Below are 25,334 nucleotides of genomic sequence, written 5' to 3'. Positions count from 1 at the left end.
TGCACACGTGTCAGTCAAAATGAATCAGCAGGTTACAGTTATTATGCAGCAGGGTTGTCAGGCTGCCTTGCCACATCGGATCAGACATGCCAATCCCATCGTAGATTCATAGTATACAGCACGAGGAAGCACCTCGATCCTTTTCTTCCTCACATGGCTCTTGATGTCTTATCTTTATGCTTTTTCTTCAGCCTCCTACTCTTACCTTTGGCGCCCTTCTCTTTACTTATCACGCCGATCATTAGTATGGTAAAATACTTGCTAAGTGATCGGGCCGTGATCATTATCGCTTAGGATGACACATGCATCAGGGATCATCACATTGTTTTAGTGGTGATAATTATAACTATTGTATATTCTCTAATGACCGGATTGGTAGCGGTGACCCATTCAGTAGATGTTGGAGAGGGAGGAGGACACGTCAGCACAGCACGGGGAGGCGATGCTGACTGGGTATTGCTTTCAGTGGCTTCACTGTCAGAGGCCCAGTGCTCACGTGGAACCATATGTGCCCAGCACAAAAGGGCAGTGGGCTGATCGATGAGTTTGGAGATGGGCCCCAGGGAGGCAATTCCGAATGACCAATGGGAAGTTGCCAAGTGGGATGGAAATCAGATGAGGATTCTCCTCAGCCACAAGTTGGTGAAGACTAGCAAAGGAGGACACGGAAGCCCTTCCTCAGTCACATTCGGCTTGGCTTATGAGTCCAGTGAAAGAGGTTTTTAGACAACTTCACTGCTCACTAGTAGTGGTCATGAGGCTTTTTACAACTGACGATGTGTCATTTAGGGTTTCTTTTGCTCCCCAGCCACTAATATAATGCTTATCTCTTCACTCAATAAAGGTGACGGGTGACCGAGGTCCGGTGACAGCCCGATCAGAGAGAAGAGAACTCAGGTTGAATTCGGACCGCATATTGTAATTGAACTCTTGTCCTAGCATCCGGATAACCTTGTTCTCATGGTGATTGGAATCAAGCAATAAGCTAAACTAAAGAATGAGTAAGGTTCCGTATTAAATGAATCGGTTAGTAAGCTCTATATGGTAGTTTTTTACTTCCGCAAAGTATCTGGTTAATGATCGTCTTTTTTTTTTTTTTTTTTTTATTGTGGGGCAGCAGACCATGCGAGTTAGTTCAGTTTGGGTTAGACAGAAGTTTCTTGGCCATTTATAGCAAACGAGGCTCCCCTAAGGCCTAAACTAATTTCATAATGAATTGATCATTCAGGTTAAGCTCTGGCCAATGACACCAACACATAATTTACCATCAGCTATGGAGAGAGATGTAGAAGATGGGAATCGGACTTCTTGTTTGCCGAAGGGCTCATGTGCTTTGGGCCAGTAATAGGCCTTTATTTGGATCTTGAATGCGCAATCAACGTCCGCGAGCAGACATATTTTCCGGCTTCAGAGTCGAGAGTGAGTTCGCTTGGGACCAATGGTTACCCTTGCATCAGCATTGGGTCGATGATGAACATATAAATGAATGGATCGATCTCTTATAAAACGTCAGTAATTTCAGATGAGAATATATTTACAAAGAACATAGTTTGTGTCTGTTTGGTTTGGTGTCTAAAGGACGAATGGATCCCTTTTTGTTCTTGCTCAACGGGGACAAACAATTCCAGTCTCCTACTGATGATGTTTCTTTCAAAGATTAATAAGAGAAAGAAATTTGAAAATACTCCGTAATTTTTTTCGGAGTTCATCGAGGACCAGAGAGTTCCATTGCTTGGGCTAGAAATGAAGAATCGTCCATAATATCCGAATATTGTTCCGACGAGGAAAGCTTGCAAGAGGTTCTCTCCTTCTGTGTCATCACCTGTGCCCTCTGAGAAGCTTCCCATCTCTCTGCTACCCCGTCGCCTTCAAGCATCCGTACCACTTCCGACATTTTCGGTCTGTTGCCCGGATGGTACTGCATACACAAAAGAGCCACCCGGACTATTTCCTCAAGCTCGATCGCATCATAGTTGTTCCCAAGGTCCTCGTCCACGAGCATTTCGAGTTTCTTTTCTTGATGTATCTTCTTCGCCTGTTATTAATCTCTTGCGGGAGACACAAACTAATGGGGCTCCTTCTCTTCTCTGAATATCGTATTCATTTCCCAAGTACTTCAATCTAACTGTTCTCAGTTTTCGTATTTTCCATAACTTTTTAGCTTTTTCTGAAACTAGGAAAACATGGTGAATTTTCAGTGCAAAGTCATTTTTCTCTTCGCTTGAAGTCTTTTGCTTAGTTCGCGAAAACTACTTCCGGTAATGTCTTCTTCAGAAATGAACGGCGAAAATACATGGATGTAAAAAAATGTAAAATGAAAAGTTCTCAAAAGATTTGAGTTGAGGCAAAGATGTGTACTCACCGAGTCTAGCATTGCTCCTTTTTGGCAAGCTGCTTTGCCAAACTCCACTGCCCTTTGGCCAGTTACCAATTCAAGCAAAAGAATCCCAAAACCAAAAACATCGGTTTTCTCGGAAGATTGTCCCGTTGAGAGATACTCTGGGGCTATATGCCCCACGGTTCCTCTCACTGCCGTCGTGACATGGGAATCCTGGTGGTCTAAAAGCTTAGCAAGCCCAAAATCTCCCACCACGGCCTCATAGTATTCGTCCAGCAATACATTTGCAGCCTTGACATCCCTGTGGATTATTTTTGGATCACATTGCTCGTGGAGGTACAGAAGTCCCCTTGCCGTTCCCAAAGCGATTCTCTTCCTAGTTCCCCAGTCCAATACCGGTTTCTCTATGAACAAACCAATGCAGTATCATTTAGCTATACAACCTACTGTTCTTTAAAATAAGCAGGGACTAGCTAAAGATATGAGGACTTTTGCTTTTCTACCTTTGAGACGTGAAGCGACGCTTCCATTGGGCATAAACGGGTAAACCAGGAGCTTCTCTGTGGGAGTGATGCAGAATCCGTACAACTTGAGGAGGTTCCGGTGAACTGCTAGGCTGATCATCTCGACCTCGGTTTGGAATTGGATCTCTCCTCCTTTGGCATTACCATCCAAAAGCCTCTTCACAGCTACCACTGACCCGTCCAGAAGAATTCCTCTATAAACATTTCCAAATCCACCCTTTCCTATTATCCTCTTGCTGCTGAAGTTATTAGTTGCAATCTGCAGTTCCTTGAAATGGAACCTTCTCAAGTTTCCAAGGGAGGTTTCGTCGTGATATCCACCTAACAGTTTTGAAGTTCTCTTTGTTTTAATTTTCAACATAATCTATAATGAGTAAATGCATCTTAATTACACAGTACAAACCGTTTACATCAAAGAAGAGCTGCTGGCTGAGCTGCCTCCTCAACCACTGAAGTAGTCCGAATCCAAGAATAATCAGAGAGAGACAGCCAAAGCTCAATCCCAAGGCAAGCGCTAGTCTTTGACTTCTGGGCTTTCTCTCCAAAGAAGGAGCTTAAGAGCAAACAGTTGAAGTCAGAATAATTTGATATGCACACAAGCTCCTAATAAGGAAACGAACTTGCCAACTGAAAATAAGGAAAGAAAAAGGAGGACACTGAGCATCTTACTCTCTGAGGTGTTCAAGTGCATCGACAAAGGCTTTAGCTGCGTTGCAAAGCAATCAGGTTTGGAACCTGTTTGGCATATCTGAGGGTTGCCTAAGATACTGTAGAAGAAGAAGGGATAAATTTTTTTGAAGAAGAATATTTCAAATTGCAGTCTTTTGTAGAGGAGGGAAAAGTGAGGGCTCTACTTGAATGACTTGGAAAGAATTTTGGATACTGAACCACTCAGATTATTGTAAGATAGATCTCTGGAACAAGCACAGCACGAAAACATAAGCATGAGGTTCCTCATAAGGTTGTCTCAAAAAATAAAAAATAAAAAGAAGAAAGAAAGAAAGAAAAAAGCAACAAGATTTATATAGGAAATATAAGAAAGACTAACAGAAGGTCGAGTTGGGACATGTCCGCTAACAAGCTCGGAAAAGCCCCAGAAAGACTGTTGTTGTTAAGCTTCCTGAATCAAGAGAAGAAAATGAACTACCTTAATCAAATTGAGGCGTGGTGCAAGTTTAGTGTCTTAAATGGGTTAGGTTCTATAATCACAAAACAAATACCTACAAGTATCGGAGGTTTGTCAAGTGACTCAATGAAGAGGGAACTTCCCCGGTAAATAAATTACCCGAAAGATCAAGCGTTTTGAGTTTTGAGAGCTTCCCGAGCTCTAAAGGTAGCGGCCCTCTGATATTGTTGCTCTGCAAGAGCCTGCACACTCGTGCAATTACTCGATATTAGAACTTAAAATCTGATTTATCAAATATATCAAAGCTATTGAATTGAAATCGGAAGATTCCAAGCTTACACAATCTGAAGATTTGTTAAGTTGCCTATGCTTGGGGAGAGAGTGCCAGACAAGTTTTGGCTTGGGGTTCCCCTGCAGCACAGTACCATTTTCAGCTTCAGAACACAAAAACTTGCAATTCTTCTTTTTGTTAAAAATGAAGGAATCCAGCCCGCATAGACCGAGAGAGAGAGAGAGAGAGAGAGAGAGAGAGGAGAGGAGATGACTTACAGTCCAATGACAAGGCTGTCGAGGGAACAAGTGACCATGGTCCAACTACATGGATCAACAGAGTCACCATCCCAATTCTCAAGCACGTTATGAGGGTCCATTAGGGAAGCCTTTATGCTCATCAATGCTTGCACTGAGAATTTATAAAATGGCTCAGATTCATATATCTGGCAGTGCCTTAGAATGAACAGCCATGCAGAAATATGAAACCGGGAAACCTTCAGCTGTTACCTTCAAAGTTCACTCCTTTAGGAGAAAGCAGGGCACTTGCAGAAGTAAGCAGCCATAGAAGGGCCAGAATGAACAACTCAGCTTCTCCTCTCGGCATTCCCATTGCACGGATTGGACTAGAAATCAAGAAATCCCATATACCTATTCCCAGCGAAAGAGGCAGCTAATTTTCCAAGTTGATTTATTAAGGTAATCTTCAAATCAGGGACTATTCCTCCTCGAGAACAAGGTTCCAATAAGAGAAGGAGCCTGTGCCTTAAAGAAAAGAAAGGACAATGATCATGCTCTTACTGGTAAAAGGTGGCGTGGTAATGATAAGAGCTCCTGTTTATGAAAGAACAGAGATAACCAGATAAAGGTGAGATTGACGGGAAGGTGAGAGAATGGCATTTCATTTGTGCCTATTCCTATGAAGGGTGCAAGTAAATTTCAAATCCTTCCAGAAAAAGAGGCCCCAACTATGGACAAGAACAAGTTGGGTTTGTGATGTGCTAGCAAGAGATTGAATATCAAGACCAGAAAGTATACAAATGATGGTGACAAAACTGGAGTAGGGCCAATTCGAATAAGCCATATGATTGCCTAGAGAAGAGTTCTGTTACTGTCTTCTTGTGTTTTGGTGGATCTCAGACAACCTAAAAACAAGATTTAATTTAGGATTAATATCACCATATATGACGATATTTTGAAAATTTTCATTACATACCACATATCGTATTAATTTCACCATTCAGCATGATATTTTGAAATTTTTTCATGACATAGCATAGCAAGCAATAATTTTATCATATAGCACAAAATTTTGAAATTTTTTCGCCACGTAACGTAATGTTAGTTTTTTGTCAATTTTTTGTGCTATATGGTGAAACACTTTCACAATATTGTTTTATTTGGTGAAATTATTGCTTCTTGTACTATGTTATGAAAAAATTTCAAAATTTTGCTCTGAATGGTGAAATTAATACGATATGTGCTATGTAATGAAAATTTTCAAAATATGATGATATATGGTGAAATTAACTCTTTAATTTATTACCTATTATAAATTAAAAATAAAAAAATAGAAAGGGTTGCTCGGGACTGGGGGGAATCAAACATTCCCTGATAAAGAGGGAACATAAACATCATATATTTATTGTCTATTATTATAATATAAAGAGACAAGAATGTGAGAAAGAATCTCGATGGGAAGGAAGGGGCTCGAGGGGATGATGGATTTGGTCACCAAAACCCTCCATAAGGGCCTCGGGTTAGTAACTCTCTGTGGCCCTCTCAACAATATCTTAATAGCAAAAGTACAATTCTTCAGTCACTTTAAGCTGTGCGTCTCACCTGACAAAATATACCAAATTCCACAGCTAACCCCCCACCATTAGTTGTCTGTGGGTAAGTGCTGAGGACCATTCCATGGCCAAAGGTGGAAAAGAAAATGCATGGGCAAACTAAGTAGCTACTGAAAATAAGGGATCTCTATGTATCTTATCAAGAAGAGAATTCCCACCGCAAGTTAAGGACCATAAGGTTAGATTTTTTTCTGAAACCAATAATATGTTTCTCCGCGAGCTGTTTGTCTTCATTATTGCATGTTTCCTCTCCCATTTTTGTCCATGAAAATGACACATCTATGGTCTGTCTGTGTTTTAGCATATATAAAGGCTGGAATGACACTCATTCCAGTGTTCATAAGCTGCACATTTCCTGGTAGCATCTTTCAGAATACCAACATAATCATTTGGTTCACTTGGGATGCTCTCTGCAACATGATTCAAATCTATAGCGGCTGTGCCCTACTAAACCTCCTCACTCCTGCTTTGCCTTCTGCCTCAAAACAAACTTGTCCCTGACAGCGGCCCGCAGTTTTTTCAGTTCCATCAGACAGGTACAATGAGATGCATCTTTTAGCCCGGAAGAAGGAAGAGCGGAAAATTATATTATTAGTGCAATGAGAAAGAAAGACAATGTAAATGAATGTCCACTTTGGTTCCTTTCATTATCATGAGCTCACAATTTCTTTGATACAGTGTCATTATAGTGTATGCTCTGAAATGAATTAATAAATTTCCAAGTTTGCAGGCAAAGATAAAGTTATGAACTCGAAAGGATGACCGGATCTGCTTTGCTGTCATCTTCCGATATCTCATTTTCCATCTGCTACTCCGTAAAATTACAAAAACAAACTGAGTTTCCCCGACGTATTTATTCACAAAGGAATGAGAGGCTTACCTCCAGATCCAAATCTCCATAAACAGTTTATGCCCCTCTTATGGAGAGATACCACGAGCTTTCAATCTCAATGCAACGCTGAGGAATGATGTACTGAAAGTTGTAACCTCAGCCCCAGTGGCATGTAAATCGTGAGACCCAACTTCAGTCCAAATTTGATGATTTTGATGCTAGCGGCCCATTTGCGTACTCACAGTTCAATATATCTCTACCACTGAGCCCTTAATCAGTTACTCTACAAAAGCAAGTCAGACTGCTCTATATCCTTCAATATAGCTTTCGATATGAGACCCCTGCTAACGAGATTGTCCCAAAAGAGACGCAAGATGTGACTTTCACAAGCATAGGAAGCATTAAAACTTCTGTAGATCTTGAGAGTTATCATCAACCTCTTCTTATACATATCATCAAGCATTGCTGATGAGGATTTGACATCTCCTGCTTTCAAATAAGCATACGCAAGGCTGGTATATATAATGCTGTCCCCTGATATACCCTTCTCTTGCATCAAACTGAAGACTCTTTCAGCAGAAGCAATCCTTTCTCTCTTACAAAACCTCCGAATCAGAGCCCTGTATACTGACAAACCAATGCAGAGACCTCTCCCTGCAAAATCATCTAGAAGTCGTAGAACTGCATCTTCATCGTTGAGTTCACAATATCCATCTATAATCCAAGAATAGGTGCAATAGCTAGGCGAAAATCCAGCATCAATCATGGAGATTAGCAACTCTTTCGCATTATCCATATCTAGAACTCTGCAGAAGCCATGAATGAGTGCCTTATAAGTGAACTGGTCAAGCTTTAATCCAGACTCGCGCATCCTGTTTTTCACCTTTAATGCAGATCTCAGATCTCGAATCTTGCAATACGCATTAATCAGGGTGTTACATGTGACATTGTCGGGTTCAACTCTCCGCTCACTCATCTCATTCAAAAGCTTGTTTGCATCCCTCATCCTGCCTTCTTCGCACAACTTCCGCAGGATCGAGTTGTAAGTGAAAACACTGGGATAAAGCCCTCTAGCGATCATCACCTCAAGCAATCTTAGAGCCTCCTCAAGGTCATTTGTTCTGCAGTACCCATCAATTAGAGTCGTGTACGTCACGTGATTAGGATCAGCACCTTTGATTTCCCGAAAGAGCCTCACAGCCTCTCTCATCCTGCCTTCCCTGCAAAAGCCGTATATAAGTGAGTTATAAGTTACGAGATCAGGACTCACTCCTCCTCTTTCCATTCTATCTTGAACAGACAGAGCTTCATAGTGCATGCCCTTCTTGCAGTACAGCGATATCAGTGTATTGTACGTGAAAAGGTCAGGAAAAATGCCTCTTGCTTCCATTTCTTCCACTAGTTTTTCGGCCTTCTCAGGGTCTGCTGACTTGCTACAAGCATGAATCAGCGCATTATATATATGAGTGTTTGGAACGATCCCGATTCTGACCATCTTCTTATACACTTTCCACACCAGGTCGGTCAACCTTTCCTTAGCTAAACAGTTCAGTAACACAGTACAAGCATGCAAATGAGGCTTCAAGGCAGAAACTCTCATGTGCTCAAACACTTGCAATGCATCTTGGGTCATTCTCGAATTAGCATACAATATCACAAGCCAGCTCAAGACATGCGAATTAACATCGGGGTCACCGTGTGCCCTCACCAAAGAGCTCAAAACCGACGGAGAAGATAAGAAGTCTCTGTGCGCAATTTTGTCGAGCAGGTCCTGTGCACTCCTGTAGTGTCTGTGCTTAGCTAAAATGTGGATCATGGTCCAAGAGGACTGCAAAGGGTGCTTGTAATTCGGGAAAGTTTCCACGTACTTGAAGAATGCCCATGAAAGGGAGGGACTGCCCAGGTGATTTGAGAGGTCCAAGAGAACCTGGTGGATGACCGTTGAGGTGAGGCTTGAACAGATGTTGCTATTCAGGGAGCTCCATCTACCCTTGACGATAACTGCACAAATGCTCCGAGCCAGCACGGTTTCGCTGCTACAAGAGACTAAAGCAGCCATCTCTCAGTGAAGCAAAAGCTTGGTTTGTGGCGTTCATGGAGTCTGCTTCACCTGTTATGGAGACGACGGTGCTAGCAGAAAAATTCTACTGGCAAAGCAGATAGATAACTTTGAACAAGACTAAAAAATCCTCATTTACATTTCAACAGTGTTTGCAATTTCCAGTCGAGAAAATCATTGTCTTTGCAGATGAAATCAATCTGTTCCTCCAATGGCCGTACTGTACGGTAAGCAAGAAAGCGAGGGAAAAGTCAACGACGAGAGAAAGACAGAGAGAGGAGGGGGAGGGAGAGAGAGAGGATTGGTTGGGTGGGAAATGTCAACCGGACCGAGATTCGGTTTCGGATCTTCCATTGGGTCATATATCCGTCAATTTGGTATCGGGCTGGGCTTCACCTATTGATACAGAAGCACAACCAGAAAGCCCATCAGGCCCAAGTCGCATATTCAAGTCAAGCCCGTGGAGAAATGGTTCAGTGCGGCGGGTGCACGGCAGCAGGCATGGGGTTGCTATGGACTCTCTTCCTTCTTCACCTTCTCCATAGACTGAGAAAGCTGCTAAAACCCTACGTACCTGTTGGAGGAAAGAAGACGCGGAGGAGGAAGAAGGACAGAAGTATACTGCGGAAGAAGAAATTTGGAGCCTTTTTCACCTGGAATCAGCTTTCTTATCGTCCATCTCTTCGGCGAAAAGAAGAGGGAAGACTTCAACTTGGGCAAAGAGTGATCCTCTGGTAGTTGCGAGCTCCATTAACCGTGCATCTCTGTCTCTGTTCTGCACTAGTAGTTGACTGCGGCAGTTGGCTTCCTGCTCGGATTTGTTGAAAGTGTCATCAGTCAGCGCGCACGTTTCTATTTTAAATGCGCAATTTTTCTGTCTCCTGATTGCTTTTGTTCTCATGAGGGCTGTCCTCTAGCTTAAGGCTATTCTTTTGAAGCTCAATTCAGTTGAATTCATGGTAGTTTCAACTCATATTGGAGCTCCAAGGTGCAGATTACTGATCAAATATTGATGCAACTACCGGTTTCTGGAATGATTATCGCTGCCTTATGTATTCATTGATTCAATTCCAAATTGTACCTGAATCCCAAGGCTTGATGCCAGTTTTTCTCTCTTGTTCAATTTGTGTCTCTCTCTTTGCTGAAGAAGTTACTGTATTGTTAGTTGTTTGTTTAGTTTTCACATCAAGTTATGCTAATGATCACTGCATGGATTTGTAGTAAGCAAATCTGTAACAGCATGCAATTTTCGTGTTATTGCAGGTTTAATGTTAGATAGGGCGGAAGTTGGGGGGATCAAGAATAGACATGGTGGGAAGAAGATGACGAAGATTAAAAATAAGAAGAGGAAAGGAGAAAGCATTGCTGATGGTGATGGATCAGAAATGAATGGTAAAGGTTATAATACGCATTTAATCCTGGGCTTTTGGAGCTGTACTCTAAATTATTGTTCTGTTCTTTCCTGTTCCAGATTATAGTTCGAGTAAGGCTGTGGGGAGAGAGAAAAGAAAGAAGATATTGAAAAAGAAGGAAAAGAAACTCGAGGAGAGAAATGCCCCAGCTGAGCCCGGACATGGTTTGTTGACTATCAATATTGAGTTCTACATTTTGTGATTGCGATTTTTGTAGCTGTGTCTGAGATGTTTTGCACTTCTTGGTATTTTTAGATGCAATGTTGAATCGAGAAGAAGTGGGTTCTATAGATGCAAAACTTGGAGAAAAGAAGAAGAGGAGGAAAAGGGAGAAGAAAGACAGTGCTGATGTTGAGGATGCTTTCCACACAGATATTGAAGGTAAGTATAGCTTCAATATGCTACATGGCTTTGGAGTTGCAATGATATTGTGCTTATAATTATTTGTTTCTATTTTGCAGGGAATAATTCAATCAAAGTAAAGGATGGAAAGAAAAGTAAGAAATCATCTTTAAAGAAAAAGATGAAAGGTGAGAAAATTATAACATCATTCTTGAGGAGATCTCTGAGACTGTAACACGCATGGACAACATCTGAGGAACCAAAAAATTATGCCTATATGCACTATAGAAACTGCTACTTTCAGCACAATTTCCTTTCTCTGATGACGTGTCCTTCAAACACTAGGATTTGTTTCTGCCTTCTGAAAGCACCATCTTTTACTGTTCTATCTCTGAGATAGGAATTAGATTTCTTGCTTACATTCCAGCTGAATAAAAGTTAATATATATTCCAGATCATTGAGTGCCCTCTCTTCTTTTACCTGTAGAAGCCATCCAGAAATTGATTTGCCATAGTATCTGCAGGATGCTGCCAGTGCTTCCGCCCAAAAGCTTAATTCTAGCTAACTGATTTTATGGTATGTTGTTATCAGTTCATATTGAATCCGAAAGTCAAGGAGAACCTGAACCACAGATGTCGGATGGTTTGGAAATCATGAATGGTAAAAAAGGTGAATATCTGTTTACCTATCTAGTATATGTAGTGCTATGAAATCTAGGCAGCACAGCAGTGTGTAGTGATATCATCTTGCTAACGTGAAATGCGTTATTAAAATGTGTTAGGAAACCATCAAATTCATTAATGGCAATCCTTTAGATATCATATACTTATTCCTTGGTTCATTTTTCTTGTTGTAGGTAAGTCTAAGAAAGATAAGAGAAAGAAGAAGGCCCTCAAGCAGTCCAGGGAAGGAGAGGAATTAGTGGAAGATAAGGCTGAACCTTCTAAAGAGGAGGTTTATCATATTTCTTCAGAGGATGAGGACAGTCCTAAAGGAATGAAAAGTATGACCATTTCCTTACACGAATAAATGTTTCTTGTGTTTAGTAGTAGTCAGACTCTATATTCTATTATAGCTTTATTGTTCAGAGTGCCTTAGCATAATTTTTGCATGCATGTCTCAATCAGTGATCGAAAGAGCTGTTAGTATATGCATATCATTTTCTTACCCAGAACTATGAAATGCAGAATGGCTGATGGAATACCATCAAAGCAGACCTGGACTGAAGATATTGCAGCAAAGGATTGATGAATTTATAACAGCACATGAAGAAAAACTTGAAGAGGTGAGGAAAAGTTAATTTTTCCCCTCTTAAGTCCTAATTGATTGCTTGGGCTGCATTTGTTGATCCGCATTGGGAATTATATGGGACAGATCACCAAACCTTTTGTTTCTAGACTGATATGATCATTCATGGTTCGTATCTGAGATAGACATTTTGCACAGAATTCGGTTCCTGTAACTGAATGATACTGAATAACTGAAGAGATATGACATGATACATATTGCCTTTTTTGGTTCAGACACATAAGAAGTATTTATCAGAATGTTTTTGTGTATGTCTGAAGGCTAGCATGTTTGCATGATTGGAGCAACTCGAATGCTTGCTTGTACTTTAGGTTATTGACATTGCATTTGTTTGTTTTCACTAGAGAAAATTCATGACGTGTCCAACACCCTTTTCCTGCATCTTCCTGTTCCATCTGCAATTTATTATCCCATGACACAAGGAAAAGAGAAACCATTATTATCTCTCGTTAAATCATGTGGAGTTGGCTATTTCTAGGAATTTGAGGAGATATTGCAGTTAATAGGATTCAGGCCTGTTTTCTTTCCTTCTTGTAGTTTCATATACAGAATATTGTTTTTTTCTCTGTGTTATCATTTATCACTGTTACACCATACAGGAAAGAAAGGAAAGAGAAGCCCGTGCTGCTGACGGCGGATGGACAGTTGTGACACACCACAAAGGGAGGAAGAAAACTACAGAGTCTGATACAGGAACTGTTGTGGGCTCTGTCTCTGAGGCCGCTTTGAAGGATCAGATGGCAAAGAAGAAGCACAAGGAAGTAGGGCTAGATTTCTACCGTTTCCATAAAAAAGAAGCTCAGAGAAACGGTATGCAACTTTCTTTTACTTTTACATTGTGCTGCAACTTATGTTTTAAAGTAAAAAAACTATTCCTGAATGATAGCTGGAGCTAAAGTGTGGATATTTGATTTTTTTCACAGAGATAATGATGCTGCAAAGCAAGTTTGAGCAAGATAAAAGGCGGATACAGCAACTAAGAGCAGCGAGGAAGTTTCGACCTTACTGAATACTGCCAGATCTGGTTGAGAATTGAGGCGAAACAAAAAATTTTCCCTCTGCTCTTGGAAGGAGGTTGAAGATGCCCTTGTTGATGTAAAAACTACTATGAAGAATTATTATTGTTCATGAGATTTTGTATAACTCAGGCCACATTGCTGTATCCTAAGAATTTCTTAAAAGAAAGGAAAAACAATTTTGAGTCATTAAAAGCTTAGATCCTGAAGCTCAGTCGCATTTGTAGAGCCATCATTTGGGTTCTATGCCTGATCCATTTTTTGTCATTTCATGTTGGCATGTGCTGCCTCTACATAAAATGAGACCCCGTTAATCGGGATTAAGTTGGTTAGATCATCCTGAACTTCTGCTGTGAACTGAGGTTTCTGTGAAAGCTCAGTCAACCATGGGAGGCGTGGATGGCAATATGTTGTTTCCTACGTTGAGAGTAAAACTTGAAAACAAATGAGAATTTATCAGTCATCAAAGCTGTTGAAAACCCAAAAAGAGGGAAGGTGATACAACCAATCTACAAGTGAACAGATGTACTTTCACTGACAAAACAATTCCATTACAATGACGACCAACTGAAAGGAGTAATCGTCATTCAATTGCAAAATAATCAAATACCATTTTCAATATCGTCGTGTTTTGGATGTATACAATGCCAGGAAAAGACATAAAATAGAAAGAATCTACGGTCACAACACAGCAAACTAAGCCAAGACAGCATCAGAACGCACCGGAGAAGGCCTTTGTGTGTGTGAATCACGAGCGAAGGCCTTGAGAAACCCAGAACTGCAGCATTATCTGCTATGAGCAGAAGAGGAATTGCCATAAAAAAACAAGTAAACTCCCTTCTCAATGATTTGGGTGGCATATAAAGCTGTGAACAATATGAGTGACACAAGTCGAGGTTCATTTCCTTTCTTGGCATGAAAATCAGTGCACGAATTGGTCTAATAATGAGCTTACTACAAGCTCTCAGGGGAAACTTCTCACTGCAGCTGATGGTTCTGCTCCACACTCCCTCGTGCAGATTGTATGACCTTCCCATTCTTCTTCTCGTGCTCCTCCTTCAATTGTTCTAAGCGCTTTGTTACCTAAACAACATTTACATTAGATGTCACTCATTATGTAAATGGTTTTCTAAAACAAAGAATATACAAGACAGAGATAGAGATGATTCAGAAATTAACAGGCCAATAGCTAACAAACCTTGATTGAATAAGCCATCGGTAGTAAGGTATCTGGGTCCATTGCCTCTTCCGGAAAATTCCGTAAAGCATGTATAAGTTTCTCAAAAGGTAACTTTATCTGGTACAAAATGGGCCGGCCTTCAGTATTTGGAAACCAATAATTATCAGAAACTCATCCTGATAGATAATTTAATGCACTCACCAAATCATCCTGGCAGAACTTTAAGAGAGCCAAACCGACTTTAAAAACAATTTTCACTCCCTGCCAAAGAAAATCATATCTTGCCTGAGACTTCTGAATACAGCTAAAGGTTCCTTCCTTGAAAGAGAAATATGACTCTGCCATGCACTTACCTCGAAAAGAAAGACATCCCAAATTCGAAGAGCCAGATGGAATGGGAAAGAATACGAGAAAACAGTTATGAACCACTGACTCGCATACATACTGGGGTTTATCATTTCTTGTGTAAAATGCTCTCCGAGCTTTGGCACCTGCTCTCTCACCAAGTTATCGAACTGGAAAAGGTACTGTTGAACCAGTGGGAGACCGACCTTCCCCACAAACAATGATTTCATAAGTCTGGGTTACAAAAATTCTAGTCAAGAGAACCTTAGAATTTGTGACATTAAGAATTTTTAGGATGCTTCTTCGACAAAAAGCTTACCAAATATAGGCCTTCCATTGGAGCATGAACAGCTCCCTTCAATAATGCAACAAGTAACCAAAATGCGTCTTCTTCACTCATATAAAGAAGCAGCAGACCAGCTACAAAACCCATGCCCTGCACATCATAAAATTTCTTAAATCATTCCGCCTCTTAGGTGTACTATAGAGCTGTAGACATCAGATGCAGAAGAGTTGAACCTGAACATATCCAACATCCCTGTCGTAGACCGAATAGGCCTTCAGAACATTGTAGAGGGATCTTTGACCTGGTCCATGTCTCTGTTGGAAGAAAACGTGAGAAGGAAAGGTTCGAGAGATATCCCGAATGATATCCAACTCCGAAGCTGATGTCTCGTATATAACTAATTGCTACCAAAAAAAAAAAAAAAATTTGTCAGCATAAGTAAACAATCTACAGTGAAAAAGGTTCAGGGGGACATTAAATTTCATTTGACAGATCAATCATAAATAAAAAGACCGTGAAAGAAAATGATGAAGATAATAGCTTGCCAATTTTCAACATTCCAACCATCAGAAACAAGACAGTTGCAATTTTGAGTGTTAGCTTGGGTGATTCTAAGAACCCTTTTTAAGTACAACAAGGTCCCTCCCTCTGGTCTCCAGAATGATCTGATATTAAAGTAAACTCCTTCCCAACATATTATCTCAAACCATTGAACGCAAAAATGAGAAGAAAAGGCGAGGGTATTTCTAGAGTTTCAACTCGTACAGTGTTTTAGAAGTGTTATGATTACCTCATAAACTCCAGGGTTCATTAACAGAAGGTCACGACTTCCAGAGATCAACTGCCACACAAGACCCCTCAAACAGTCGGGAATTCCTTTCCTTATACGCCTTTTAACCACATGAGGTTTCCTCCGAACATAATGCTTCCAATCACTTCCGCCAACTCCAATCATCTTCCTCCATTTCCTTACTCTTCTTTCATCCCTGATAAAAATTGTGATCCCAAAGTTAGACACACTTATTCGCATGAGAAAGACTTTCACTTTCCAATCATTCATGAATAAGGTCCCTCGAGAAAACTCCAAACGAGACACTACCTTTCATAGTAATTGGCAGATCGGACCTTGTTCAGACCTTCAGGAGAGTTATTAACCTCATCCTTGATGAAACCAAATCTGTCCAATGGTCTAAGTGGGGGAAGTGGTCCAGGCTCACCCTCCTCTATTCGTCTATTTTCCATCTCATCGCATCAAAAAAGCAAAGATGACCAACATAGTAGCTTGTTCTCCACCATGTCGGTAAGTTGAATGAGTTCAACCCGAAAGACTCGGAACCTGATAAGTGCGGAGATAAAATAGATATAACAATCACAAGCCGGCTAACAAGAACAAGAGATAATGATTTGCAATTCAGATGATCGATACACTCTTGTATAGGAGATGCAACATAGGATTTTCAGGTTGTTATAATCAGCGACCATTTTCTTATTCTGAAAAGCGTCTCTAGAATTATGAAACCATCCAAAAGGCAGAACCCTGAAGGCGACTTCTACTCCAAATAGAATGAAAAGACAAATCTATGAACAATGGTGGCAAGTAAGTGACGAGAGGAGGACCGGCAAAAAGCAATTACTGCTCCTATACAACAAGTACCCAGCAAGATAAGAATAAAACCACCACAACAAGCTGCTGAATCACGGGGAACTCAGTGACTTCGACATTTATACTTCTCATGACACGAATGCCGGACTGACAGTGAAGTCCCGGGATGGCCTTATAATTACCTTCGGACAGATAAAATTTTTGACATTTCACACCAAGATTTGGCTACTGAAAAAATTACTATATAAAACTAACTCACAGGGGCTAATCTATATATAGCATAATGGAAGGAGCAGCAAAGAACAATAGATTCGAAAGAGCTAAAACAAAACAAGGAGATGATAACAATACCTAAAACGAAAAGGAGATGATCACAAAGATCAGACTTGGAACCACTCAAGCTTAATTATGCACCAGGACAATCAAACGCATGTTTTGCAACATAAGAACTTGGGAACTTAAGGTCAACCATTGACAATCAACAAGCGGAAGCATACTAAGGTACCTCGCACCCGAAAATGATCGGCAGGCAGGAAGTGTCAGACGAAAATTAGAACTCCGGATTTTCTTCCAGAGACTTCAAATGGGTTTGCTTAAAATCTGCGATCGAGCTTGAGGAAGAGACTCCCCAGACAGGAACGAGGAAGATAAAAGGATGCGCTTTTCCTACAGTTGTCGATTGCAGGATCGGAAGGTGGGGGTGCGGGAGGGAATTGCTTCGGCTAACGAGGATATGGATGATTTGATAAAGACGATTCTGCGAGAACCGCCTTTCGGGAAGGTTTCAACGAACGGGAGTGAGCTTGGAAGAAGAACAGAAATGGCAGAATGCTTCTTTTTGTTCGGGAGGAAGAAACAGGAGCGGGCCGTTTATTGGCCCGTTGGATTTGTCAGAACAGTCTCTACATCTTTCAATTTGGAGTCATTTAGTTCCATTTTATTTGTGAAATTTGGTAGATTGATTTCTAAAGAAATTTTACATGGTATGGTACTCCTGCATAACTAAATTTGAGCCTTGATTTCATCCAATTATGTCGAACTCTAAAGCATGAAAAGTTAAAAGGATATATAGATGTTTCATACTGTAGAAGTACTTCCTTCATTTTCAAGATGGAATTTCAGTTTTTTTTAACTCATTTTTTTTATAAAATTGTTGGATCGAGAAGCTTTCATCAAGCAAAAAAAAGAAGAAATAATCATCTCTATGTATCTCCCTATTAACAGAAGTTGCAAAAATATGATGGCATTAGTATGGCAGGATCGATACTCCATCGCTTGTCTCCCATTATAGGACCAAGCTTGTTTGCTTCATAGTTAAGTGAATGCAATCGATGGCTTGCTTGAAACCTCGTAGCTTCGGTGTTTATGGTCTTCCAACACGGGACAAGATTGGTCAAATGATAAAAAGAAATCCACACACTTCATCTGGTAAAATCCTAAAAATAAAAAAAAAAAGATTTGAAGAGAAAACATTTTATGGACGGAAAACGAGTCCAAAACAACGGGGTGGGGGAAGTGAAAAATCATGAAAACGTTTTTCGTTTTTGGGGAAGAAAGAAAACATTCTCAAATTTCTCAACCGCAAGTAAAACTGTGTTCCAAAAAACGACCAACCCAACGCAAAACCGTTTTCTTATCTTCTGATCCTCTTTCAATCTCCATCGCCCTGAGAAGGAAAAATCCTTCTCTCTCGGGCTGAATTCCCATTTTCCCTAGCCGGTTAAGCCAAGCAACAACGCTCTTCGCATCCCAGGGAACCCTTTCTTGTCTCCCCAGCGTCTGCTTCTTCAAGGCTCAGTCACTATTCTGAGCTGTTTGCTCGAGTCTTATGTGTTCGTCAATAAATCTTTCAGCAGGTACCCCATGTAGATAGGAGTTGCTGCTGCCGGCAAGAAATGGCTTGTGCTTCTGTCATTTGCAATCACGGGTTCTTGAAGCCGCCAGGAGTCCTGGGAGTTCATGGAGAAAAGCCGCGGCCTTTGATTCGGTATAGTAGTTTCCGCTATAGTTCTTTTAAGGCCCCTTTGCTAGGGTTCTGTGACTGTTGTTGCAAATTTCAATGTGGGCTTTCCTGTAATTGGAAGTTGGGATCTTCACTGAGCACATATAGTAGGCTCTCTTTGCTGAGAGTCAATGGTGGCTGCAGATTTCGACCGGGCTTGTGTTGTAGAAATGAAATTGGACAATTAGATAATAGAAGCAGTGGATTCGAAGACACTTACGTTGAGAAAAGAGGAAAGGGGAATAGGAGGAAGTTCTCGTTGAGGCTGCGTCCGAGGTTGTGGTTGCTATCTATGAGAGCTAAGAGGGTCTCCATTAGGTCAATTTTGAATGACATTGGGACATTCTTGCAAAGGAATACGAGAAAAGTGACCATTTCAACTTTGGTATCTTTAGTGCTGGGGCTCTGCTATGTGTTTCTCAAGGTAACGGCAGTGCCATCTCCAAAAGTTGTTCCCTACTCGGACCTAGTTACAAGCCTTCAGTCTGCCGAGGTGACGAAAGTGTTATTTGAGGAAGGATCTCGGCTAGTGTATTACAATACTCATTCTTCCGATATTGCTACCAATGATAACGTTGCAGTGGAAAAGATGGCCGAGACAAGTGAACCATCTGAAAATGTGGCAGAAAGAACTGGGAAAAGTGGTGTTTCTAGAATTGGGAAATTAATCAGTTTGGGTTTTCTGGGAAAGAGATCATCGCAGCCAAAAGCTAAAAAGCCAGCGTGGCAGTACTGCACTCGTAAGATAGTTCACGATGAAAAATATCTTCTTACCCTGATGAGAGATAAAGGAATTACCTACAGCTCTGCCCCTCAATCGATTATCATGTCTATTAGGGGTACTTTGATCACGATAATATCATTGTGGATTCCTCTGACTCCTATGATGTGGCTTCTTTATCGTCAATTTTCCGCCGCAAACAGCCCAGCAAGAAAGCGCCAGGCTAATAATCAAATAATTAGCTTTGATGATGTGGAGGGTGTTGATTCTGCTAAGGTGGAGCTTATGGAGGTGATCTTCTCTCCTTTCCAGAAAGTACCTCGATATAATCTGTTGATTTTGGTTTTTCTGAAATCCTTTGCTTGTCATGAAACTTTAGCTTTCTCCCTCATTGTTGGACTTGTAGATAGTTCTGTGCCTTCAAGGAGGTATTAACTACAAAAGGATTGGGGCAAAGCTACCGACGGGTGTGTTGCTGGTGGGTCCACCGGGGACTGGGAAGACACTTCTGGCCCGTGCCGTGGCTGGTGAAGCGGGAGTGCCATTTTTCTCTGCTTCTGCAAGTGAATTTGTGGAGTTGTTTGTCGGAAGGGGTGCTGCTCGAATAAGGGACCTATTCAATGCAGCAAGAAAATGTGCACCATCGATCATTTTTATTGATGAACTTGATGCTGTGGGGGGGAGGCGGGGCAGAAGTTTCAATGACGAACGTGATCAGACCTTGAATCAGGCAAGTACCAGTCAAACTAGAATGTTATTTCCTGTTATAATCAAAGTGGTTAATGAGATACATCATGCCTTCATCTAACAAGGTTAAACATTTGTATAAATATCACGCTCTTGATTGGCCCTTTCGGCTGTTTTGTGGCTGTAGTTGCTTACTGAAATGGATGGATTCCAGTCGGACACAAAAGTGATTGTTCTGGCAGCGACTAACAGACCAGAAGCTCTGGACCCTGCCCTCTGTAGGCCTGGTCGATTCTCGAGGAAGGTTCTAGTAGGAGAGCCAGATGAAGAAGGGAGAAAAAAGATATTGGGCGTGCATTTGAGAGGAGTCCCTCTAGAGGAAGACCGACAGCTTATCTGCGACTTAGTTGCTTCTCTAACCCCTGGTCTTGTAGGCGCTGATCTTGCTAACATTGTGAATGAATCCGCTCTGCTTGCTGCCCGTAGAGGTAATTTTACTGATTTAACTATTGAGATTGCCAATGTTGTGTTAGCATACTAAACTTTAGCAGTTGCTGAAATGTTTCTTGGCATAAATCAGATATTGTTAGTTCTGTGTTGTATTTGGTGTCTCTAGTAATGCCTTTTGTGTTGCTTAGTGTTCGGATTATGTTTATCAAGTTTTGCTGGCCATAGTTAGTATCATATTCATCGGGAAAGAGAAGTTCCTCTGGATTATTGGTAGCTTTAGTCTTAAGCCGCCTTTTCGTCCTTTGTTTCCTGCCAACGTTGTTAGTCGTTGTTATAGTTTTGTTCCATCTTGTGATTGAATCACACGGTGGAATACTGACTTGATCATTTCCGTACAAAATATAAAATTATCTAACAAGTAGGTTGTTTGGGTTGATTTTCTGGGATTGTGTAAGGCGGTGAGACAGTGACCCGGGAAGATATAATGGAAGCAGTTGAGAGAGCGAAGTTCGGCATCAATGATAAGCAGCTAAGGCCCAGCACAATCAGCAGGGAGCTTGGGAAGTTGTTCCCGTGGGTACCATCTTTAATGGGAAGGAGTGACACGAAGCAGGATGGACTGGAAGGACCCATGGGTTATCAGACTCTGAGCTGATAAGTAAGTTTGCGTTGATCGAATTTATATTTTTGGACTTGTCTCTCTGTTGGTGCCAATTGCTGCCGGGAGATGAACCAAGAGACAGAATTATCCTCCTCTCTTACTTGACTGGAAGGATTGATCGGCATGCTTTGAATTTGTTTGAGTGTGCGAGATCCCACCTTTGTGTCATGTAATACGCTTCTTATTTCTTCTATTGACAGGGGAAGTATTGCTGATCCATGCAGTGAGGGGGGGAAAAGTCCAATGAACTAATTGGATCTGTCATTTGTTAGTCAATTTTTGTGGCCGGGATCCTACGCCTTATTATTGTCATATGATCATAATCTCCAGAGAGCCTTCTTGTTTACATTTTTTGCATTGCTTCATGGCAGTTACTTGAGTAAGATCGATGCGCTCTTCTGATTCCAGCACCACAGCTGTAGAAGAGGGCGAAGAATTTTGATGTTCGAGTTCTGTACAACATTTGATGTTCGGGAAGTTGTGTGAGTATTTTCCTTTCCTGTGATACATGAATACAATTTTTTTCTTTTCTCAATGCTGCTTGCGATCTGCTTATGCAGCATGGGGTATATTACACATTACACATGAATTCTATTCATTACAAGCACATTTTATTTTTTTATTTTTTTGCTGGATAATATGGTGAATAGCGGTGATGACAATATTGTCGGCTCTCGTTACGCAATGTTTGGGCTCCTCATGTTTAACTGCGAACATATTAGATGAACTAAACAACCAGCGTAAGCATTGGTCTTGTCAACATAGTACCATTAAGGATGACTTCAGGCTCAAGTCAAAGAGCTCACTCTGACATATATCCTCGGGGAGATTAGAACTCGAGACCTGATCTCCAGGCCACATAGGAGTGAGCTATTACAAGCATATATTTGGTTAATGCGAGTATGCCAAGCCATCGAGTAATCCCAATTACCAAATACTCCTAGTCTCCAGACCCGGATCATTTGATTTAGTCTTGAAATGCTATTACGAAAATAGATTTTTCAAGAAGTAATGTCTCAGATTGAATAATCTATGTGTAATATATATACTTATAAAATGGAGTGGGAGGATTAAAGCGATCGCTGCAATTTTCGAACTCTCAACTCATCATGGTCCAACCCGGTACATACCCCATCACTTTAACATGACTTCAATTAAATAATTTCATTTATTACATGATTCTATTTATTAATCCATCACATTAACTAAATAATGACATCAATTAAACTATGAAAATTCTAAATATATATATATATGTATAATGATAATTAATTCATAATATTAATTTATTTCATACACAATATAATAAAATTATTATCTAATGTATATATAAAATATCTAATTAAATAATAATTTCGCGTAACAAGCGAGTGAAGCGGGTAGATATAGTCATTGTATGAATTCTACAAGTACAACCTCGTGTCAACAATATCGAATTTGCATATATAGTGCTAATGTGTTGGTTCTTTCGAATATTTGGTACTAAAATATAGATTAATTTTCAAATTTGCACCATAACTTTCCGGCTTTTACGAAATAAGCCTAAAAATCCCCCAAAACCGAATCCCAAGTAAAACCAAAGCTCGTCGGAACCCGGAGTCGTCACTCACCGATTTCCCTCCCTCTCTATCAGTCTACCCTCTCTCTCTCTCAACACGCAGAGCAGAGAGAGGTTGAACTGAGGATTGCGGCGGCTTCTAGCTGTGTGGAAGCTATCTTCTTCTGACAGAGGTAGGGGGGTTTCGTTTCCTTCGCCGTTCTGTTCATTGATGGCCTTTGTTTTCTGCTAGCTTTTGATTGATGACCTAATCTACGTACGCTGGCTTGAGTCCAGAACTTCTGGGTGTCGCTCGGTTAGCCAGTCTCCTTCATGGTTTTAAGGAATTGTACAAGTTTTAGTATCACTGAGCTTTAATTCCATCCGCAACTGCTCTTCAGATTAGACCTTTATGGCATTCTATTAGCCCGTTGCTACCTTGCTCGGTGAAAGCTATTCAACCGCTGGTTGCTTGATTTTCTCCTATGATTGATCGGTACCTGGACTTTTCATATTTGCGTAGATTAGGAAGTAGTTTCTGGGTTGACATTCTGGGAGTGCAATAAACGGTTTTCTTTGCTCTTGTGATGCTGCAGTTTCTGTAAAGGTCTGATTTTGATGGAAAGTAAAGGCCGACTTCCGCCTCCTCATACGAGGCGGCCCATGCCAGGCCCTGGATTAGTTCGGCCAGAACCATTTGGTCCAGGAATGCGCCGACCACCCATTCCCTTTTTACCAGTTGATATGTTGCCTCCCCCAGAAATCATGGAGCAGAAGATCGCTGCTCAGCATGTAGAGATGCAGAGGCTTGCCACAGAGAACCAAAGGCTTGCTGCCACTCACGGGACCTTGCGGCAAGAGCTTGCTGCAGCGCAGCACGAGTTGCAGATGTTGCATGCTCAAATTGGAGCTGTGAAATCTGAGAGAGAGCAGCAAATGAGGAACCTTAGGGAAAAAATTGCCAAAATGGAAGCTGAGCTTCAGTCTGCTGAGCATGTGAAATTGGAATTGAAGAGGGCTCGAGAAGAGGCTCAGAATCTAGCTGCAGCGAGGCAAGAACTCATCTCTAAAGTTCAACAGTTGAATCAGGACCTCCAGAGGGCCCACACAGATGTGCAGCAGATTCCTGCTCTCATGTCGGAATTCGAGAATCTGAGGCAGGAGTATCATCAGTGCAGGTACCTGTGACATTCCCTGTTTACCTCAAGGGGTAGATAAAGAAATTTTTATATTGAACTTCTTGTTTGGTGGGGAAGTCTGCTTTCTCAAGTGGCTTATTCTTGGACTAATAAAATTTGTGAATCACCTTCATTGTTTTTTTTTTAAGCTGCCATCGGGTTCTTTTCAATGATCTGTTTTATATGTCCAGGATAACATATGACTATGAAAAGAAATTGTATGATGATCACCTACAGCAGCTTCAGGTGATGGAGAAGAACTATGTAACAATGACCAAGGAAGTTGAGAAGCTTCGAGCTGAACTTAGCAATTCAACTAACGTGGATGAGAGAGCCGGTACCATATCTATCGACACTAAGTTCCTTCTTGTATGCATCTTCAAACTGCAGTTACATTATCAATTGGCATGCAGTGCAATTGGGTCCACATGGCGTGGCAAGTGGAAACAGTGGTGGTGAGGCTTTTGTTCATGCTGCTCGACGGAATGCCCATGAAGATAACTATGGTGTTCCTCAGGTATATACGTTGAGATCTGGTGCAATTTTTCGAGAAGAATTTATGTATATTTGGAAATAATCACTAAATTTTATAATTATACCGTAATTATGATAATATCTAAACACTTATGTGACTCACTTGTTTATGGTGTTTTCGCTGCTATGTCAGGGACGTGGTCATCTTCCTTCTTCCGCTGCTGCCACTGCCTCTGCTGCTGGTGCTGCTAATGCTTCTACTGGGGCTCCCACATATGCTGGACCGGGAGCTCAGATGGGACCCACTCCTACAAGGCCGGGGTATGATACAGATAGAGTACCAGGCTACGATCCGTATAGAACAGGCCAAGGGTACCCACAAACTGGGTACAACATTCAAAGAGTGGCTGGGCATGATATGCAAAGAGGAAACTACGACACATACAGGGGACCCACTTTTGCCACCCAAGGCACGCTGGCATATGACCCTGCTAGGGGTCAAATGTACGATTCCCAATCCCGGGTCGCTCCTGGGCAGCTGACACAAATCCCTCTGGCAAACAGCATGGCTTATACTACTGCTACTCCACCACCTCAGGTGGCACGTGGTGGTGGAAACCCAGGAAGGAAATAGGTCCAAGGTTGCAGGTGAAAGAACATCTTTTGAAGATCTTCTTGGGGGCACATATTGCTGATTCGAGGTGCCCTCGGTGCTTCGAACCAGTAAAACGCATGGGCGGGGGAATTGGGTGAAACTCGGCTGCAGCATAGGGTGGTTAACTGAATATTGTTTCGGAAGATGGTGGGCCTTTGGCGGAAGTGGAAATATCGATTTCCTAGGGGCTGCTGCTCCAATGAATTTACAGCTCTTATTTCTTATTCCTTGAGGGAAAAGAGGCTTTTACTTGCTTTATTACTTGATCTGGCTCTTAGCAATTATAGTTATTATATATACTTTCCATTGTACTTCTTGTTGAGAAATAAGAATACTGATCCTGAATGCGTATTTTGACACTTCTGAGTTATGGAGGGTTCCATATATGTTCCATGGCTCGGGCTGCTCTGCTGCTTCAGAGTTTATAGTATGGCTTGAGACTTTGTTTTATGGGTGATAATGCTGCTGTTGAAG

General features: G+C 41.3%; 6 protein-coding genes and 1 long non-coding RNA gene across 19 annotated transcripts; 4 read left to right on the top strand and 3 right to left on the bottom strand.

Annotated features, from left to right (window-relative positions):
• Nucleotides 1-1,674: 1,674 nt before the first annotated feature.
• On the bottom strand, nt 1,675-5,212 carry LOC116208206 (protein NSP-INTERACTING KINASE 1-like). Of its 6 annotated transcripts, XM_031541527.1 has the most exons (12): nt 5,060-5,212; nt 4,769-4,909; nt 4,538-4,670; nt 4,328-4,399; nt 4,087-4,230; nt 3,911-3,982; nt 3,717-3,776; nt 3,532-3,629; nt 3,266-3,415; nt 2,842-3,183; nt 2,363-2,742; nt 1,675-1,918 (listed from the first exon to the last, which is right to left on the bottom strand). In XM_031541527.1, exons 2-12 carry the CDS (start codon nt 4,869-4,871, stop codon nt 1,706-1,708), a joined length of 1,767 nt encoding a protein of 588 aa, XP_031397387.1. In that variant the 5' UTR covers nt 4,872-4,909; nt 5,060-5,212; the 3' UTR covers nt 1,675-1,705. The 6 variants fall into 6 exon arrangements, with proteins under 6 accessions (XP_031397387.1, XP_031397391.1, XP_031397386.1 ...); XM_031541531.1 differs by having other exon boundaries at nt 1,675-2,035; nt 4,769-5,174; XM_031541526.1 differs by having other exon boundaries at nt 4,769-5,174.
• Nucleotides 5,213-5,804: 592 nt separating this feature from the next.
• LOC116208210 lies at nt 5,805-6,788 on the top strand. The gene is made up of 3 exons (XR_004157017.1): nt 5,805-6,017; nt 6,127-6,289; nt 6,413-6,788. It is a non-coding gene; the product is annotated as an uncharacterized LOC116208210 (long non-coding RNA).
• Nucleotides 5,882-9,502, bottom strand: LOC116208205 (pentatricopeptide repeat-containing protein At5g38730). Of its 3 annotated transcripts, none has more exons than XR_004157016.1 (2): nt 6,992-9,502; nt 5,882-6,663 (listed from the first exon to the last, which is right to left on the bottom strand). XR_004157016.1 is itself a non-coding variant. In XM_031541525.1 (2 exons), the coding sequence occupies exons 1-2, from the start codon at nt 9,000-9,002 to the stop codon at nt 7,227-7,229; spliced, it is 1,689 nt and encodes a 562-aa protein (XP_031397385.1). In that variant the 5' UTR covers nt 9,003-9,502; the 3' UTR covers nt 6,730-7,226. The 3 variants fall into 3 exon arrangements, 2 of the variants coding, with proteins under 2 accessions (XP_031397385.1, XP_031397383.1); XM_031541525.1 differs by lacking the exon at nt 5,882-6,663 and having other exon boundaries at nt 6,730-8,724; nt 8,812-9,502; XM_031541523.1 differs by lacking the exon at nt 5,882-6,663 and having other exon boundaries at nt 6,730-9,053; nt 9,142-9,502.
• A 59-nt stretch (nt 9,503-9,561) lies between these two features.
• LOC116208209 (eukaryotic translation initiation factor 5B) lies at nt 9,562-13,290 on the top strand. Its single transcript, XM_031541537.1, has 10 exons — nt 9,562-9,736; nt 10,266-10,394; nt 10,474-10,578; nt 10,670-10,795; nt 10,876-10,944; nt 11,349-11,426; nt 11,614-11,760; nt 11,945-12,042; nt 12,665-12,875; nt 12,989-13,290. The coding sequence occupies exons 2-10, from the start codon at nt 10,271-10,273 to the stop codon at nt 13,072-13,074; spliced, it is 1,044 nt and encodes a 347-aa protein (XP_031397397.1). The 5' UTR covers nt 9,562-9,736; nt 10,266-10,270; the 3' UTR covers nt 13,075-13,290.
• A 301-nt stretch (nt 13,291-13,591) lies between these two features.
• On the bottom strand, nt 13,592-17,394 carry LOC116208208 (EVI5-like protein). Of its 3 annotated transcripts, XM_031541536.1 has the most exons (10): nt 17,001-17,394; nt 15,992-16,228; nt 15,683-15,878; nt 15,126-15,296; nt 14,926-15,042; nt 14,615-14,812; nt 14,463-14,522; nt 14,280-14,378; nt 14,037-14,164; nt 13,592-13,871 (listed from the first exon to the last, which is right to left on the bottom strand). In XM_031541536.1, the coding sequence occupies exons 2-9, from the start codon at nt 16,132-16,134 to the stop codon at nt 14,060-14,062; spliced, it is 1,089 nt and encodes a 362-aa protein (XP_031397396.1). In that variant the 5' UTR covers nt 16,135-16,228; nt 17,001-17,394; the 3' UTR covers nt 13,592-13,871; nt 14,037-14,059. The 3 variants fall into 3 exon arrangements, with proteins under 3 accessions (XP_031397396.1, XP_031397395.1, XP_031397393.1); XM_031541535.1 differs by having other exon boundaries at nt 13,592-14,164; nt 17,008-17,394; XM_031541533.1 differs by having other exon boundaries at nt 13,592-14,164; nt 17,001-17,393.
• A 686-nt stretch (nt 17,395-18,080) lies between these two features.
• LOC116209672 (probable inactive ATP-dependent zinc metalloprotease FTSHI 3, chloroplastic) lies at nt 18,081-21,638 on the top strand. Of its 3 annotated transcripts, none has more exons than XM_031543392.1 (5): nt 18,081-19,509; nt 19,625-19,948; nt 20,093-20,393; nt 20,811-21,013; nt 21,388-21,638. In XM_031543392.1, exons 1-4 carry the CDS (start codon nt 18,391-18,393, stop codon nt 21,008-21,010), a joined length of 1,944 nt encoding a protein of 647 aa, XP_031399252.1. In that variant the 5' UTR covers nt 18,081-18,390; the 3' UTR covers nt 21,011-21,013; nt 21,388-21,638. The 3 variants fall into 3 exon arrangements, with proteins under 3 accessions (XP_031399252.1, XP_031399251.1, XP_031399250.1); XM_031543391.1 differs by having other exon boundaries at nt 21,217-21,638; XM_031543390.1 differs by having other exon boundaries at nt 20,811-21,638.
• Nucleotides 21,388-25,246, top strand: LOC116209674 (protein FLX-like 2). Of its 2 annotated transcripts, none has more exons than XM_031543396.1 (5): nt 21,388-21,498; nt 23,150-23,731; nt 23,923-24,068; nt 24,145-24,248; nt 24,399-25,228. In XM_031543396.1, the coding sequence occupies exons 1-5, from the start codon at nt 21,458-21,460 to the stop codon at nt 24,837-24,839; spliced, it is 1,314 nt and encodes a 437-aa protein (XP_031399256.1). In that variant the 5' UTR covers nt 21,388-21,457; the 3' UTR covers nt 24,840-25,228. The 2 variants fall into 2 exon arrangements, with proteins under 2 accessions (XP_031399256.1, XP_031399257.1); XM_031543397.1 differs by lacking the exon at nt 21,388-21,498 and adding an exon at nt 22,590-22,747 and having other exon boundaries at nt 24,399-25,246.
• Nucleotides 25,247-25,334: the final 88 nt, after the last annotated feature.

This window comes from Punica granatum, chromosome 5, assembly GCF_007655135.1.
Source record: "Punica granatum isolate Tunisia-2019 chromosome 5, ASM765513v2, whole genome shotgun sequence".
NCBI lineage: Eukaryota > Viridiplantae > Streptophyta > Magnoliopsida > Myrtales > Lythraceae > Punica > Punica granatum.
The sequence above is the reverse complement of the archived record's forward strand: the minus strand, read 5'-3'. Positions and strand labels throughout refer to the sequence as shown.

Bases quoted from the DNA above. Each gene is read 5' to 3' on its own strand.
- LOC116208206 (XM_031541531.1), bottom strand. From the start codon at position 4,871: ATGGGAATGCCGAGAGGAGAAGCTGAGTTGTTCATTCTGGCCCTTCTA. The intron at 4,671-4,768 runs GTAACAGCTGAA...ATAAATTCTCAG, and splicing joins TAAAGGAGTGAACTTTGAAG to TGCAAGCATTGATGAGCATA. The intron at 4,400-4,537 runs GTAAGTCATCTC...ACTGTGCTGCAG, and splicing joins GACAGCCTTGTCATTGGACT to GGGAACCCCAAGCCAAAACT.
- LOC116208205 (XM_031541523.1), bottom strand. From the start codon at position 9,002: ATGGCTGCTTTAGTCTCTTGTAGCAGCGAAACCGTGCTGGCTCGGAGC.
- LOC116208209 (XM_031541537.1), top strand. From the start codon at position 10,271: ATGTTAGATAGGGCGGAAGTTGGGGGGATCAAGAATAGACATGGTGGG. The intron at 10,945-11,348 runs GTGAGAAAATTA...TGTTGTTATCAG, and splicing joins TTTAAAGAAAAAGATGAAAG to TTCATATTGAATCCGAAAGT. The intron at 11,761-11,944 runs GTATGACCATTT...TATGAAATGCAG, and splicing joins CAGTCCTAAAGGAATGAAAA to AATGGCTGATGGAATACCAT.
- LOC116208208 (XM_031541536.1), bottom strand. From the start codon at position 16,134: ATGGAAAATAGACGAATAGAGGAGGGTGAGCCTGGACCACTTCCCCCA. The intron at 14,813-14,925 runs GTAAGCTTTTTG...TTTGTGGGGAAG, and splicing joins CAATGGAAGGCCTATATTTG to GTCGGTCTCCCACTGGTTCA. The intron at 14,379-14,462 runs GTGAGTGCATTA...ATTTTGTACCAG, and splicing joins AGTTCTGCCAGGATGATTTG to ATAAAGTTACCTTTTGAGAA.
- LOC116209672 (XM_031543392.1), top strand. From the start codon at position 18,391: ATGGCTTGTGCTTCTGTCATTTGCAATCACGGGTTCTTGAAGCCGCCA. The intron at 19,510-19,624 runs GTGATCTTCTCT...TTGGACTTGTAG, and splicing joins CTAAGGTGGAGCTTATGGAG to ATAGTTCTGTGCCTTCAAGG. The intron at 19,949-20,092 runs GCAAGTACCAGT...TTGTGGCTGTAG, and splicing joins GTGATCAGACCTTGAATCAG to TTGCTTACTGAAATGGATGG.
- LOC116209674 (XM_031543396.1), top strand. From the start codon at position 21,458: ATGTTCGAGTTCTGTACAACATTTGATGTTCGGGAAGTTGT. The intron at 21,499-23,149 runs GTGAGTATTTTC...GTGATGCTGCAG, and splicing joins TTTGATGTTCGGGAAGTTGT to TTTCTGTAAAGGTCTGATTT. The intron at 24,249-24,398 runs GTATATACGTTG...CTGCTATGTCAG, and splicing joins ATAACTATGGTGTTCCTCAG to GGACGTGGTCATCTTCCTTC.